General features: G+C 37.3%; 1 protein-coding gene and 1 pseudogene across 3 annotated transcripts in view; both read left to right on the top strand.

Moving 5' to 3' along the window:
- Nucleotides 1-14,974, top strand: part of LOC126585862 (ABC transporter C family member 12-like) — a 55,494-nt gene that overhangs the window by 12,194 nt on the left and 28,326 nt on the right. The window contains exons 21-27 of one of the 3 annotated variants that reach the window (XM_050250419.1): nucleotides 27-207; nucleotides 314-637; nucleotides 736-1,492; nucleotides 1,594-1,715; nucleotides 1,809-2,054; nucleotides 2,262-2,691; nucleotides 3,003-3,259. In XM_050250419.1, coding sequence (XP_050106376.1) covers nucleotides 27-207; nucleotides 314-637; nucleotides 736-1,492; nucleotides 1,594-1,715; nucleotides 1,809-2,054; nucleotides 2,262-2,691; nucleotides 3,003-3,088 — 2,146 coding nt within the window. In that variant the 3' untranslated portion in view covers nucleotides 3,089-3,259. Of the gene's footprint in view, nucleotides 1-26; nucleotides 208-313; nucleotides 638-735; nucleotides 1,493-1,593; nucleotides 1,716-1,808; nucleotides 2,055-2,261; nucleotides 2,692-3,002; nucleotides 3,260-14,974 lie in introns of those variants that run through there. The other 2 variants (XM_050250421.1, XM_050250423.1) reach the window with 2 other exon arrangements.
- On the top strand, nucleotides 4,215-8,001 carry LOC126586453 (uncharacterized; annotated as a pseudogene).

Genomic DNA, 14,974 nt, shown 5'->3' with positions numbered 1-14,974 from the left:
ATTGAGTCTATCTGTTCTTGTTGCAGGTACAAAAATGCATTAGGAGGACTATGGGTGGTCATGGTTCTATTTGCGTGTTATACATTAACAGAAGTTCTTCGAGTTTCAAGCAGCACATGGTTAAGTGTTTGGACATCAAAAAGCACATCGAAGAGTTACAAACCTGGATTCTTCATTCTTGTGTATGGTCTTCTGTCATTTGGTCAGGTGAGCCGGCGCGTAACTGGGAGCAGATTCTCACTTTTGCATGTTAGCGACAACATTTTATTCAGTTCTTCCATAAAATACTTAAATCTGAATTTGCTTGACTCAGGTAACAGTGACACTGACAAACTCTGTTTGGTTAATCACATCAAGCCTTCGTGCAGCCAGAAGATTGCACGATGCTCTGCTTAATGCTATAATGAGAGCTCCAATGGTATTCTTCCACACTAATCCAACAGGACGGATAATCAATAGGTTTGCGAAAGATCTGGGTGACATAGATCGCGGTGTAGCAATGGTTGTGAACATGTTTATGGGTCAAGTGTGGCAGCTCTTTGCAACTTTTGTGCTCATAGGCATTGTGAGCACAATATCCCTCTGGGCCATAATGCCACTTCTGATTTTGTTCTATGCAGCCTATCTTTTTTATCAGGTAAGTTTGATATATAGTATCGATCTTTATTAGTTCTTCCATTTATTTAGTATCATCATTCGGCATAAAATGTTAATACTTATCTATGCGTTTTACAGAGCACATCCCGTGAAGTGAAACGCTTGGATTCCATTAGCAGATCTCCAGTTTATGCACAATTTGGAGAAGCATTGAATGGTTTGTCAACCATTCGCGCCTACAAAGCGTATGATCGGATGGCCAACATTAGCGGAAGGTCCATGGATAAGAGCATCAGATTTACCCTTGTGAATATGAGTTCAAATCGCTGGCTTACGATTAGGTTGGAAACGCTCGGAGGTCTGATGATTTGGTTGATAGCAAGCTTTGCTGTCATGCAAAACGGAAGAGCAGAAGACAAAGTAGCATTTGCATCTACAATGGGTCTGCTTCTCACTTATACTTTAAATATCACAAATTTGTTGAGCGGTGTTCTTAGGACAGCCAGCCTGGCTGAAAATAGTTTAAATGCCGTTGAGCGTGTTGGATCCTATATAGAACTGCCTTCTGAGGCGCCGGCTGTAATTGAAAGCAACCGTCCCCAACCTGGGTGGCCATCATCAGGATCAATCGAGTTTGAAGATGTCGTCCTGCGTTATAGGCCTGGACTTCCTCCGGTATTGCACGGATTATCTTTTACAGTTTCTGCGAGTGAAAAGCTAGGAATAGTCGGAAGAACTGGTGCAGGGAAATCTAGCATGATTAATGCATTGTTTAGAATAGTAGAAATCGAAAAGGGAAGAATCTTGATAGATAGTTGTGATGTTTCCAAGTTTGGACTGACGGATTTGCGAAAAGTTCTTAGTATCATACCGCAGACACCCGTTCTTTTTTCAGGTATGCACTTATTCAATCTATGCACTTTGATGGAGCTGACATTTTCAACCTATATACATAAAATGCAGCATTCTAATTGATTTCCATCATCTCTCTTCTAGGAACCGTGCGGTTTAACCTTGATCCCTTCAGCGAGCATAGCGACGCTGACCTTTGGGAAGCTCTAGAGAGGGCACATCTAAAGGATGTCATTAGGCGGAATTCTCTCGGTCTGGATGCTGAGGTATAAGTACATCTGTTAAGTTGAAGCTGCTTAAGTGAGCATTGAAAAGTGACAATTTACCAGTAAGTTTTAACTTGTCTTTATTGCATCAAGGTTTCCGAAGGAGGTGAAAACTTTAGCGTTGGGCAGAGGCAACTATTAAGTCTTGCTAGAGCATTGCTGCGAAGATCAAAGATTCTTGTTCTTGATGAAGCAACTGCTGCTGTCGACGTTGGGACTGATGCTCTTATCCAGAAAACAATTCGCGAAGAGTTCAAATCGTGCACCATGCTCGTTATTGCTCACAGATTAAATACCATAATTGACTGTGATCAAATTCTGGTTCTGGATGCCGGTCAGGTATATGCCCTCACTTTAATGCAAGCAGGAATCCTTGTATGCGCCTGTCATATATAACCTCCCTTGCAGGATATGCATGCAGGTTCTGCTATGTAACAACGGTTCCCACGTGCATTTTATGAGAGGAATATCGTACTGGGCTCATACAATAATATTTTACCAATTTTCCGAGTACTTAAACTCATAACTTCCGTCCTCTCCATTTAGGTCCTGGAACATGACTCCCCAGACAAACTCCTATCAAACGAAGAGAGTGCCTTCTCCAAGATGGTCAAGAGCACGGGACCTGCAAATGCTGAGTACTTGCGCGGCCTGGTATTTGGAGGTGAACAGAATAAGGTGGTTAGAGACCAAACGAAGCAGCTGGCTGGTCAGAGCCAGAGGGGATGGTTAGCCTCTTCGCGCTGGGCCGCAGCTGCCCAGTTAGCCTTAGCTGTTAGTCTCACTTCTTCGCAAAACGACCTTCGAGGAATGGACATTGAAGACAAAAACAATATCCTCATGAAAACAAATGACGCAGTAATAACACTTCAGGGAGTTTTGGAAGGGAAGCATGACAAAGATATAGACGACACACTGAATCAACACCATATACCTAGGGAAGGATGGTGGTCGGCTTTCTTCAGAGTAGTAGAAGGTAAAATCTTGAACTCATGTACCTATACATTGTAATACATAGAAGTAGAAAACTGTGTATTTTGATGCAGAAAATGGTTCAACGAGATAGAGATCATAAAATCGAATCACACAAAGAACACAAACGATATAGCGTGGATTGAACAATAGGTGATATTTGCATCAAGAGGGGCGCGTTCTAGTGTCTTAAATTTAGATGTGCGTTTTTTGTTTTGGGAAATGATTTTCGCACAAGCATTTTGTCCCAAAGGGATATGCGGAAATCAACTTCCTTCCGATTTTTTGTCGTCAAATTTTGGCTTTTTGTTTCAGGTATGGCTGTGATGGGCAGGCTGGCTCACAACAGACTTCAGCCGTTAGAAGACGACTTTGAAAACAAAGAAATAGATTGGAGTTGAACAGAGAGCAAGAAATGTTTCATATTTGTATAGGCCAAGGATTATTTAGATGTCCAAATTGCAACAAGCAGAAAAGAGTTATCATATCTGCTTATAGCTACAATCCATAAGTCGTTATGAACAACAGTAAATCTATATTTTCGAAGGAAAAATATTTCAGTTCTTTCTGCAGGTATGCGTACTGCTTAGTATTACTTTGACATTCTTTTGCTAATTTTAGATTCAATGATTCCGAAGACAAAGTAATCAAAGTTGTAACTTCATTCCGATGTGATTTACAGACGGCCCCCCCCCCCCCCCCCCCCCCCCCCCTAGTTTCTTGGGACAGAAATGGTTACTAGAATGAACAGTGATATGCCATATTTCATGTCATCTCCAATCGAGGAGGTCAAAGGGTCATAGGCCAAACATAGCCTTATGATAAAAAATCATCTCTAACCGAGGGGGCTAAAGGGCCATGGGCCAAACATAATTTATTATTTTGATTGAATTAATATGGTCACTTAAATTAAACTGCCTTATTAAAATAAGGTTTTCGGACATATTTTGAATGCCACTTGTCGTCAATAATTTTTTGGAAAAAATTTCAAGTGACATGTGTTGCTAATGTGAGTAATTCTCTAGGTTTCTTGTCGAGATGTAATCTCAATAATTTTTTTCAGATATGATCTCGAGTAACACGTGTCATTAAAGTGAGTAACTCTATACATTTCTTGCCGATATGTAATCTCAATAATTTTTTGGATGGGATTTTGAGTGCCACATGTCGAGATGTAATTGGTTTTGCAAATTTTAGATAGGATTCTTATCCATGTGACACTTCTTATCTTCAGCTTCCAATGTCCATAAATAGGCTGGATATTGGGTATAATTCACACACCTTCATCTTTGCCCTCTCTAGTATCTCTTTTGATTCAAGCTTGCAATGAATTCAAACTTTAGATCCTCTTCGCATTCCAACTGAGGGTCCTTATCCAATTCTGGAATGGTAGATAAATGGGCGCATATGAGACGAGAAGTTAAGGAGTCCGATAAAGAAGATGAAGCATGGCGCAACACAACATATAAGGCAGCAATGGTTGGGGTCATGGCGTGTGAGGCAACTGAAGAACAACCTAAATGGGGTGGCTCTGTTGCTGGTCGCTTTTACAAACCACGAAATAGAGAGATGGCGCATGAGACTATGATGAACTATTTCAACTCCAACTTGGTGTACACATAAAAGGATTTTAGATGTCGCTTCCGAATGAGGCGTCATGTCTTCGAGCATTTACTTCATGATGTCCAACATATCAGTCCATACTTTCGATAGAAGATGGACAGAGCAGGCCGCCCTGGTTTTTCATCTCATCAAAGGGTTATTATTGCACTTTGAATGTTGGCCTATGCCTTCCTAGCTGATGCGATGGATGATACATATGGTATGTCTAAGTCTACATGCCTTGATAATCTTGTTGAATTATGTCACACATTTGTTCAGATTTACAAAGAGAAGTACCTCCGTGAACCAAATTAAGCTGATATCGATCGGCTCCTTCACAAAGCTGAAGACCGTGGCTTTCCGGACATGATAGGGTGATTAGATTGCATGCATTGGTAGTGGAAGAACTGTCCCACTGGATGACAAAGAGGTTTTTGCGGAAGATCGAGAAAGCCAACTATTGTGTTAGAGGCGGTTACCTCATTTGACACATGGATCTGGCATGCTATCTTTGGAGTCACATGATCCAAAATGATATTCAAGTACTTAGGCATTCACACTTCTTCAATAACCTGACGGAGGGTAAATCACTTTAACTTGACTACTACTTCAACGGGCGTCAATGCAATATGGGATTGCCTCCCTCTTGCTTCCCGATGGAAGAACGGTTCACTCTAGATTAAAATTCCTATCAACATACATATTGTTCGATTTGTGAAATTAAAAAAGGGACTCATCTTGCAAAACTAATTGTTGAAGCTACTCTCATTCTTTGGGATGAAGCCCCCATGAATCATAAACGATGTTTTGAAACTCTAGATAGGTCCATTTGTGATGTTCTTAAAGGGTCAAAACTAGGTTTTGACCAATTGCCATTTGGGGTTAAGTTGATTCTTATCGGAGGTGATTTTAGGCAAATTCTTTATGTTGTTCCAAACGGAAGTGTCATTGGCATTTTGAAGCTTCATTGACGAGTTCATACCTTTGGCCCTATTTAATCATATTCTTTTTGAAGCAAAACATGAGGATTTCGAAAACAAGTTTGGACGAAAAGGAAAAACAAGAACTCGCTGATTTTGCAAAGTGGATATTATACATTGGCAATGGTACTACTGCCAAGTATTTATCTTCAACTAATGAAGAAAGCTCTTAAGTTCAAATTCCAGAACAATTCCTTATCCGTTTTGATGAAGATCCCATAAAAGCCATGGTTTCAGCTGTGTATGCCAATTTCAAAACGAATTTTTGTGATGTGCCATATTTGAAAGAAAGAGTTGTTATGATGACACGGAATGATACATCCACTGAAATAAATGATTTTATGTTGGGTATGGTGCCCCGTGAAAGTTGTACCTATCCTAGTTTTGATTCGGTGTCTTCTTCAACGGAAAATTTAGAAAATTTAGATGTGCTTTATCCAATAGAATTTATGAACCAACTTGATTTTGTCGCACCACAAGTTGGTTTTGAAATTTGGCACCCGAGTGATGTTGATCAAGAATTTAAACCGAGTGTTGGGTTGTGTAATGGAACACGATTGGTTGTGATGCAATTAAACGATAGAATTATACAAGCAAAAATCATAACGGGAAGCAACATCGGTGAAAGAATTTATATCCCTAGGATAATTACTTAATCATCTCAACATAAATATCCCTTTGCCTTGCGAATGCGACAATTCCCTCTAAAAATTTGTTATGCGATGACAATCAACAAAAAGCAAGGACAATCCTTGAAAATTGTCGATCTGTATCTGTCTCAGCCTGTTTTTTTCTCATGGACAGTTATATGTTGCGTTATCCAGCGTCACCTCAAAAAAATGTCTAAAAATTGTTATTGCTCACAATAGTGACATGCCCTACGGTTATACAAAAAACATAGTTTATACAGATGTTTTAAAACATTTACATGAAGATATAAGTTTGCGTTATTATTTTGTCCTTTTGTTTATTTTTCTAAATATGAATGCACCATTACTTTGATAAATCACCTTATTCAGTTTTCAATTTAATTTGCTTACGAATTTTTTATCTATCTAGATTGATGGAAATGATGCCAGTTCATTGTCTGAGGCCATACCAGCCAACAAACAAGCTCTGAATCAGGGTTTGCAGGATGTGGGTCACAAAAAGCATTGGAGATGATCCTCAACTTCAATCTTGATTGTGTGTTTGTCGATAAACAGGTGAGAGTTTACACCTTTTTTTGTTATCGTAAGATGCTAACGTTTTTATGTATCCAAGCGTGCACACAGTGTTCTTAGTACAACAAATTTTTTGGTCAAACATGCCCTAAAGTTCATGAACTAACTGCTCTATGCATTTCGCTGTCCAATTATACATCACTTCCACGTGATTAACGTTTGTTTGGTTTATTGTTTTACTGGATTCAATCATGGGCCTCAACATTAATTTTTATGTTGGGCCAACAGATTCATGCAAATGGACAAGAAATCAAATCCATTTAATGGCATGGCTTACGATAAATTTCATTCTTACAATAACAAATTTGAGAGTGTGTCATGGACACTTTTGCTCTTTTTGCATTTCATTGGAGAGATAATATTTTATTATGTTTGAACAAGATTTTTTAAACGTGCAAATGAAACTAAGTAGAAACCATCAATTCTTCTTTTTCTTTATTTGTTTTATTTGTTTTATTTTTTTTTGCCCATACAAATATAACTAAAAGTGATTTTACAAGGTTGCTTCAATTGCTGTCTTAAAGCAATCTCCGCTATTATGTTGCATTTGATCTTAAATGCTATCTATGTGGCCACAATTATGTTATCCTCACTGTTTATGAGATTCTTAAGCCACATGCGTTAAATGTTCTCCCGCTTATTTAGTAATCTGTCTTATTTTAATTTTCTCCTTCTAATAGGGGGATGTAGTTCACGCAATCATGAACGCTCGAGACATCCAATTTTTTTGGAGCATCTGAGAGTTGGCGATGCATACAAGATCAGTAAATTTCCCATTGTTCACAACAAGACATCGAGCAAAGTTGTCCCTCATCTTGTTGAGGTTGAATTAAATAGGAAAACCGCAATCGTTCCCATTAACAAAACAAAGCAGGAGATCCCTAAGCAGTGGTTCAATTTCATTAAGTTTGATCAGCTTCATAAAAGAATCGACAATGATGCTAAGCTTATAGGTAACAAATTTAGTTTTAAGTGCTGCACCAAAATCTGAAATCATCATTATAATTTTTTTGTTGGCTTCGGTGTGCAATCATTCCCACCACTAAATATCATTTGCAAATGTATTTGATTGCTTGATGACTATGCAGCCGGCTGAAGAGGTCACTGTCCAAAACGCAAGAATTGCGAAGAAGAGAAATTTTATCCTGCAAAATTTCAGGTAATTTTTGTTTGCCTTAAGTTCTGATTACAATTTACATATGTGGCACCATATTTATGACGTATAAAAAATCGCCTTTTTTATTACTTACAGGGGCGAAACAGTTAGGATCACCTTATGGGGAGAGGCTGCAACAAGTTTTGAGGACAGCAAAATACAATCAGTTTTATCACCCGTATTTGTTGCTTTAACAAGCCTCAAAGTAAAACAATACCAAGGTTATACCCCAACGTGCTTTATTTAGCTGCTTTAAGCTTCAATTTTTTTATTGTTATGTGTTATCTATAGGAAACCCTGTTCTTGGAAGCACGGGATCGATCGTTTTTGTTTTCAATCCGGACATTCCATAGCTCTCCCAATACAAACAAAAGTAAATCGACAACCCTTCTTTAATAACTTTGGCATTTATATTTCTTCGGTTTATCTTTCTCAGCCTAAACATACACGAAACAAGTTTAAGCATCTAAGATCGCATGTTCAAATCCTGCCCACCTCAGCTGAGATGTATACGGGCCATGTTGTCGGTCCTAATTATGAGTCCAAATGATTGATGAGTTGCTTCTGCTTGATCCTGCGTTACACAAGTTATTCTCTTATCACCAACCTGTTAACAAAAATCGCATCTTTTTAATAATAGAATTTTAGTGGTGCATCTTCCTTGGTTATCTCTTGCTTTGTTTCTTTATTCATTTATATTCCATGTTTACAAGGTGATGGTTAAATGTCTTTCATTATTTAAAAACCCTGTGATTCCATAACAGAATGCAAGTTTCGCATGTCAAGCGACTATCCTTGGATTCGATTTGACTAGGGGTTGGTGGTACAAGTTGTGCGCGTCCTGCCATAAAGCTGTCAATAAAACTTCTGGATCGTTTGAGTGCAATGAGCATGGTTTGTTAAATAGATTACCCGAACCATGGTAATTTTCTTTTGTACATGTTTTACATCTAACTGTTATATTAAGTTGCTTAGTCATTTTTGAATTTCTTGCAATTATTAAATTGATGACTAATGATGTTTTTATACCTATAATCTTTTGTGCAACAACAAGATTTAATGCCTGACGAAACTGGCGTTACATATGTCTTTGCACTTAATAGAGAGATCGGTGTGCATGTGTTATGAAACTACTTTTTTTGTGTTTATCAATCGTTAATTTTGCTATACTGAATAATGTCTTTCAGTTTATCTTTATACTTCATGACCCAATCTACAACCGCTTGAATTCACTCTGATGTACATATGGATGGAAATGTGTTTGGTTGATAAAAGTTTTGGAACACTCATGGATTTTTATTGGAAGTTGTTTTTGTAAAGAAAGCGTCTTTATATTTGGAGTTCCAATTGTTGGACTTGCCATAGATGTCAGGCCATCGAACCCTCATCACTGCATGCGAAATTAACGCAAAAATTGCTAAGGGGCATCACTGTTTTCCTACATTTGTTATTTTGTCAAAGAAATGGATTATATATAACGCGAATCCACTGGATTATGGTATTATTTTGTGTTTTTCTAAGAAGTTAATTCCCAATGTTAAAAAGCTCTCCACAGTCACTTTCGTAACAAACCCACACTTCTTTTGGTCAAGTTACCATTCTAAAGGTAGTGGTTACAGTAATTGACGACAAACTGTTGGCTTATATATGGGGTTTGCAAGCATGTAGCATTGTTGCATAATTAGGTTAATTTAGAAAGTTGGCTCCAGTAAAAATCACCTAAGAGGTCAAGAGGTCTGGATAAAAGACATTGAATCCGAAAAGTGATTTATTAATGTAGTGCATTTTTTGTAAACAACGGGAGGAAAGTGTACATCATATATGTGTTTCACTATTCTCACTCCTTACATTTGTGGTTGAAACTGTTTAAATAATTTGTTGTATGCTGGGTTATCCACAGTGGTGCATTGAGTTGTTAAATATTCAATTCAAGGCTTTCCAAGGGGGTATTTGGTGTTTCCAAAGTCATTTTGATGGAGTTTAATGTGAGTGTCCTTGATGATTATAAAGGGGTTGGGCTGAAACATGTGTGGGGTATACATTTTGGTTGTTGGTTGCTGCAGATTTTAGGGGATTCTTTATTCAAGTATTTACATGTGTTTATTAGTTTGGGATCCATGGATCCCTTCGATTTGAAAAGGTATATTCTTGCTACTTTTTTCAATCGGATCTTGAACTTCTTCTGCTTAGTTTTGCAGCTTTATTATTTTCATTTGATTTTTATAATTTTTTGTATTTATTTGCGTTTAATTTGTTGAGAAATATTGAATTCGGTTGCTTGAGTAATTAGGGATTTGGTTGCTTGAGTGTTCTTAAGAGTAGCAGATTGAATCCATTTCTGGAGCTTTATATATGCCCCCACACACTCTCACTGTGCTTATTTGTGTGTCGGTGAGGTCAATTTTGGTGGTGTTCGGTACCCGACAGTGTTGCAAGAAAAAAATGCGTAGAAAAAGATTAAATTGGAATTTATGTTTATCTAATTTTGTAAGTTGTGCTAAAATCCAGAGGATTATTTGACTGTCTATATATTTGACTCGAGCACGGGTTCTACCATGGCTTTGCATTCATTGTGTATCCCATCTGGAAAAAAAAGAGAAATGTGAGATTTTCATTTGGGTAAACTTTGTTTTCAATTTTTGTGATGTCTATAGGGAGATTGTTTTTTTGTCTTAATTTTTTATTGAGATGTTTTTGGCAATCTGTAGTTTCGGATTGGTATTAGCAGTAATGGTTGCCTGACATAAAAATATCCAACCCTTGCATAGGCTCAAAATCAATCTTATTGTGGAAGATAGCACGAATCAACACAACTTCCTCATGATAGGAAGGCATGCCGAAAAGATACTTCGTGTTTTTTGCAACACTTGGTGATAAAGTACAGATATAAGGATCCCTTCGTGGTGCCACCGACTCTGAAAAATTTGGTTGGCGAGGCAAAGAGATTTCAGCTTTCTTTTGGGAATCAAAACAGTGACTTCCGAAAAACGTACTTCATCATTTATGGACTGCTTCAAGATCAACTGCCCTCGAACCTAGCGATTACCTTAATCAAGCCACAAACGTCTGCTGCTACCATATGAAAACAAATTATGAGTAAAGTGACCCTCACCCCATTGACACCTTCCCAACAACTAGATCAAGAACCCCAATCAGTTGCACCTACCAAGACTTCAAAGAGAGCGTTGTTCCTTGATCAAGCAGACAAATCTGACAAGTTAAGTTATCCTCTCAATTATCATCTCATGTGTAAATCTTAATGAATATGCTTGTTTATCTTAGGTATACGTATGTGGTTTGTCGCTTATCAAAAATTGTTAGCCAATCTTTTCGCACCACTCTTTCACACTCTTTTCCATGCCTATCACGTTTATCTCTGACCTTATAAATTATACCTTTATTCATAGCAAAAAACCTCGCAACGAGCAAACAGAGACAACCAATTGTGCTAGAATTGCTAGAGAATTCCACAATTTGGTTGTCCCTAAGATTAAGCCCGCAGACAAAGAGTCGATAGGCGCACTTAGAACAAAGTTTCAAGCCAAAAAAATCAAAGATAGGTATATTACAATTTGTTTTTCGCACGCACACCTACTTAACATATGTCGTACCAGTGTTTTCTAAACTATGATTTATGTTTTTTGCTATAGTCTTGAAGATGTCCGCCCATGGAAAAAATGAATGCCCGCAGTCTCTGTTATCAGCTGCTACAAAGCCGCTCTCCATGTTTTTTGCCTTTGAACATGTGTGCTTGAAAACTTACTTGCTGAAACGACAACAAAACAGTTTTTATGTTTTTTGTTAACTGCTAAAACAGGTGTCTGGCCTGCAGGACATATTTTGCCACCTTAACTACATAAGCAAAATATGTATGGACTGCATCTTCCTTCTGTTTCTTCTGTGACTTATGGAAACAGGCATCCTGCATCTTTTTTGCTTTGAACATATGCTTGAAACATTAGCTGCTAACACAAGAATAACCCACTTTTTTTGCTTTTTTGTTTAGCTGTTAAAACACGTGTCTGGCCTGCAGGACATATATTTTGCCATCTTAACTTGAAAGGCAATACAAGTGTTAAATGCATGTTGCTTCTGTTTCTCAGGGAAATAAAGCATTTTTCGCAACTGTATCTTTTGTAATCAGCTCGGTTATATAAAAGCCAAACTGCTTATCTTACCGACACCGTTCACTCATCTATCCCTCTTGTTCGTTCATGATTATGTTGATTTTTTTTTAGGTTAAATGTGTCTTATTTATGTGGTTAAGGCGGATGCATTCAAGTTCCGCAACAACGTACAAGCATTTTTACTAGTTAGTAGTTACCGTCTATAACAATTGGCCATTTTCTGGGTTCGAAAACTTTAACTCCAAGCATTATATTCCTGTAGAGTGGATTGAAAAAGAGATTGTTATATTAGAAATCACTTAAGTCGATTCGTAAAATAAATCGATGTATTTCTTACGGACAATGGAAAGGAAAATAATTTACGATCATTCTTTTAGTTTTTATTTTTTTTCAACCTTTATAATGAACAAAACTAAAAAAAATTAAGGACTAGAAGGATAAAGAGAGATGTGAATAAGGTGACGTAGTCTACTTTAGTTAACATACTAGCCAAAAGCATGTGCTCCGTTGCGGGTTTTGAAACTATAACCATAATTTAACACATCCATTTCTAAATAATTTAAAAAACAATCAAAGCAGATGAATTCACATGGTAAAATAAATCTTTCAATTTGCATTTATATTCTATTGACTTTACATTACGAGCCTATGTACAACCAAAAGAGCAAATTTCTAAGTATCAGCTATATACAATTAACATGATGAGTTTTCATATGGATTTGAAAGTCATGATTATTTAATTGAGTCCTAAAATGCACCTACACGGAGACTCAAAATTGAATCTTGATTCCTTGTGGCCAGTGGCGGAGCCAAGAATCTTTCCACAAGGCGTCTTAGTGTAAAAGTCCAAATAAAAATTTAGGATGGAAAAACATATTAGTACTTGCATTCATAATTCATAATGGAAACAATATTACAAGCTATAATTGTCCACGACGAGGTTTCATATTTTGAAAACGAAGCATTATAGCTTCATTTTCAATACAAGCAAAAATATCTCTCTCAATATAAACAAGCAAGATATCACTCAACCATTGATCTCCCATTTTGTTCCTAAGTGGACCCTTAACAATATTCATGACAGAAAATGCTCTCTCCACTGAAGCAGTTGCAACTGGTAAAACTAAAGACAATGTAATGAACAAATATACATAATTGAATACTTGATGCATCCTTGTCTCCACCATTTTTTTTTTTGCAAGATCACCAATCCCTTCCAATTGAGAGAAATCACTACTGGAACGCACATAATGAATATAAATCTCAAGTTGATCTTCAAGTGCCAAACGATCCTCATCTGAAAAGTCTTGGGGATAAAATTGAGCAAGACAAAGTAACTTTGGCTTATCAAAAGCTACAAATGAATCTTTCAGACTCAAACATGCCAAACAAATAAGCAACTCAGTATTTACCTCATTAAAGTGATCCTCTAACTCCGTAATTTGCTCATCAATGACATAAATAAAGAGCTCCACACGATAATGATGACGATTTGTCCTTATTGGAGCATTATGCCTTGACCTCCTTGGAAGTATAAATGCCTCATCCATGTTAGGAACATCAATATGATGTTTTTCACAAAAAGAAGATACTTCATCAACCAATGCATCGAACCCATTATTCCTCATCCAATGTAGTTTTTCCCTGCATGATTTCACTAAAGCCATTGCATTCACAATTTCTTGATCTTTCCTTTGCAATGCTTGTGACAAATCATTTGTGAGTCCCAATATGACTTTCATCAAGAAAATGTGAAACACAAACTCAAAAATACGTATTTCTCTCATTAACTTATTTGCATCACCCGCACTTTCATTGGGATTATCATCAATAACCATTTGAAGCACATGAACCACAGATGTAAACATGGAAATGATGCTAATCAAGGTACCATAATGTGAGTTCCATCGTGTGTCACCGGCACGTTTGAGACTTGTTTCTTGATTTAAGCCTTGCCCCGTTATAAGACAATCATTTTCAAAAACTATCACAAGCTCTTCTTGAAGTTGTTATCTAAGTAAATCACGCCGCTTACAAGATGCTCCAACATGATTAACCACATTATTAGCCGTTGCAAAAAAATAGGCAATGTCTATATTCTTCTTTGCTACGGCAACAAGAGCTAGTTGAAGTTGATGAGCAAAGCAATGACCATAATATGCACAAGGTTGTTCTCTCAATATCTTTGTTTTAAGGCCATTCAACTCACCTCTCATATTGCTAGCACCATCATAACCTTGTCCTCGTAGCTTGGAAATGCTCAAACCGTTGCGAGAAAAGAATGTGTCAATAGCATCCTTTAGTGAACTTGAAGTAGTGTCGGTAACATGTTGGATACCCACAAATCTTTCAATTACATGCACATTGTCATCCACATAACGCAACACCATAGCCATTTGCTCTTTCACCGACACATCACGTGCTTTATCCACCAATATTGAAAAGAATCTATCTTTTAGACCATCCATGATAGCATCAAGTGTTTCAAGGGAATATGAATTCAGAATTTCTTTTTGAATGGAATGAGCTAGTAATTTGAGATTTCCCAGAGCATTTTCCATCACAACTTCTCTAACTTTATCATCATTATCTGCAAGGAATTGCAATAGCTCCAAGTAATTTCCCCTATTGCTTGAAGTGGCACTTTCATCATGGCCACGAAAAGCAAGACCTTGTCGCAATAAAAACTTAGTGCACTTGATTGATGCATTCAAGCATGTGCGATAAACCTTACGAGCTTGGTCAGAGTGTTTGCTCACTGCCGTTTCAATATGTGTAGCTTGATTCATCAAATTTGTAGCAGCTTCTCTAGCCTTATTATGAACACTCCCAACCGGTCCAACATGCATCTTAAATCTTTCTCTCCCTTCTTCCAAGTTTTAAATCCATCTCTAGTGAAAGCTTCACTACCCACCTATTCAAAATTGGTTTTAAAGAGATAGCAATAGAGACAAAATGCCGCATCTTTAGATATACTATACTCCAACCAATCAAACTCATCAAACCATTGGGGAATGAAGCGTCAATTAATTCCCGACATATTAGTTATTGGGAAATTATGACCTCTAGGTTGACAAGATCCTTTTTGTAGATATGATCTTCGGACCTCATCTCTCATATTAGCATCATAATCTATCATTTGAATTCTTACCAGGATCCGCTTGAAGATTACCCAAAACACCATCTAACTGATTTTGTC

Source organism: Malus sylvestris, chromosome 10 (genome assembly GCF_916048215.2).
Source record: "Malus sylvestris chromosome 10, drMalSylv7.2, whole genome shotgun sequence".
In the NCBI taxonomy this organism is placed as follows: Eukaryota; Viridiplantae; Streptophyta; class Magnoliopsida; order Rosales; family Rosaceae; genus Malus; species Malus sylvestris.
This window is presented reverse-complemented; position numbering and strand designations above follow the sequence as displayed.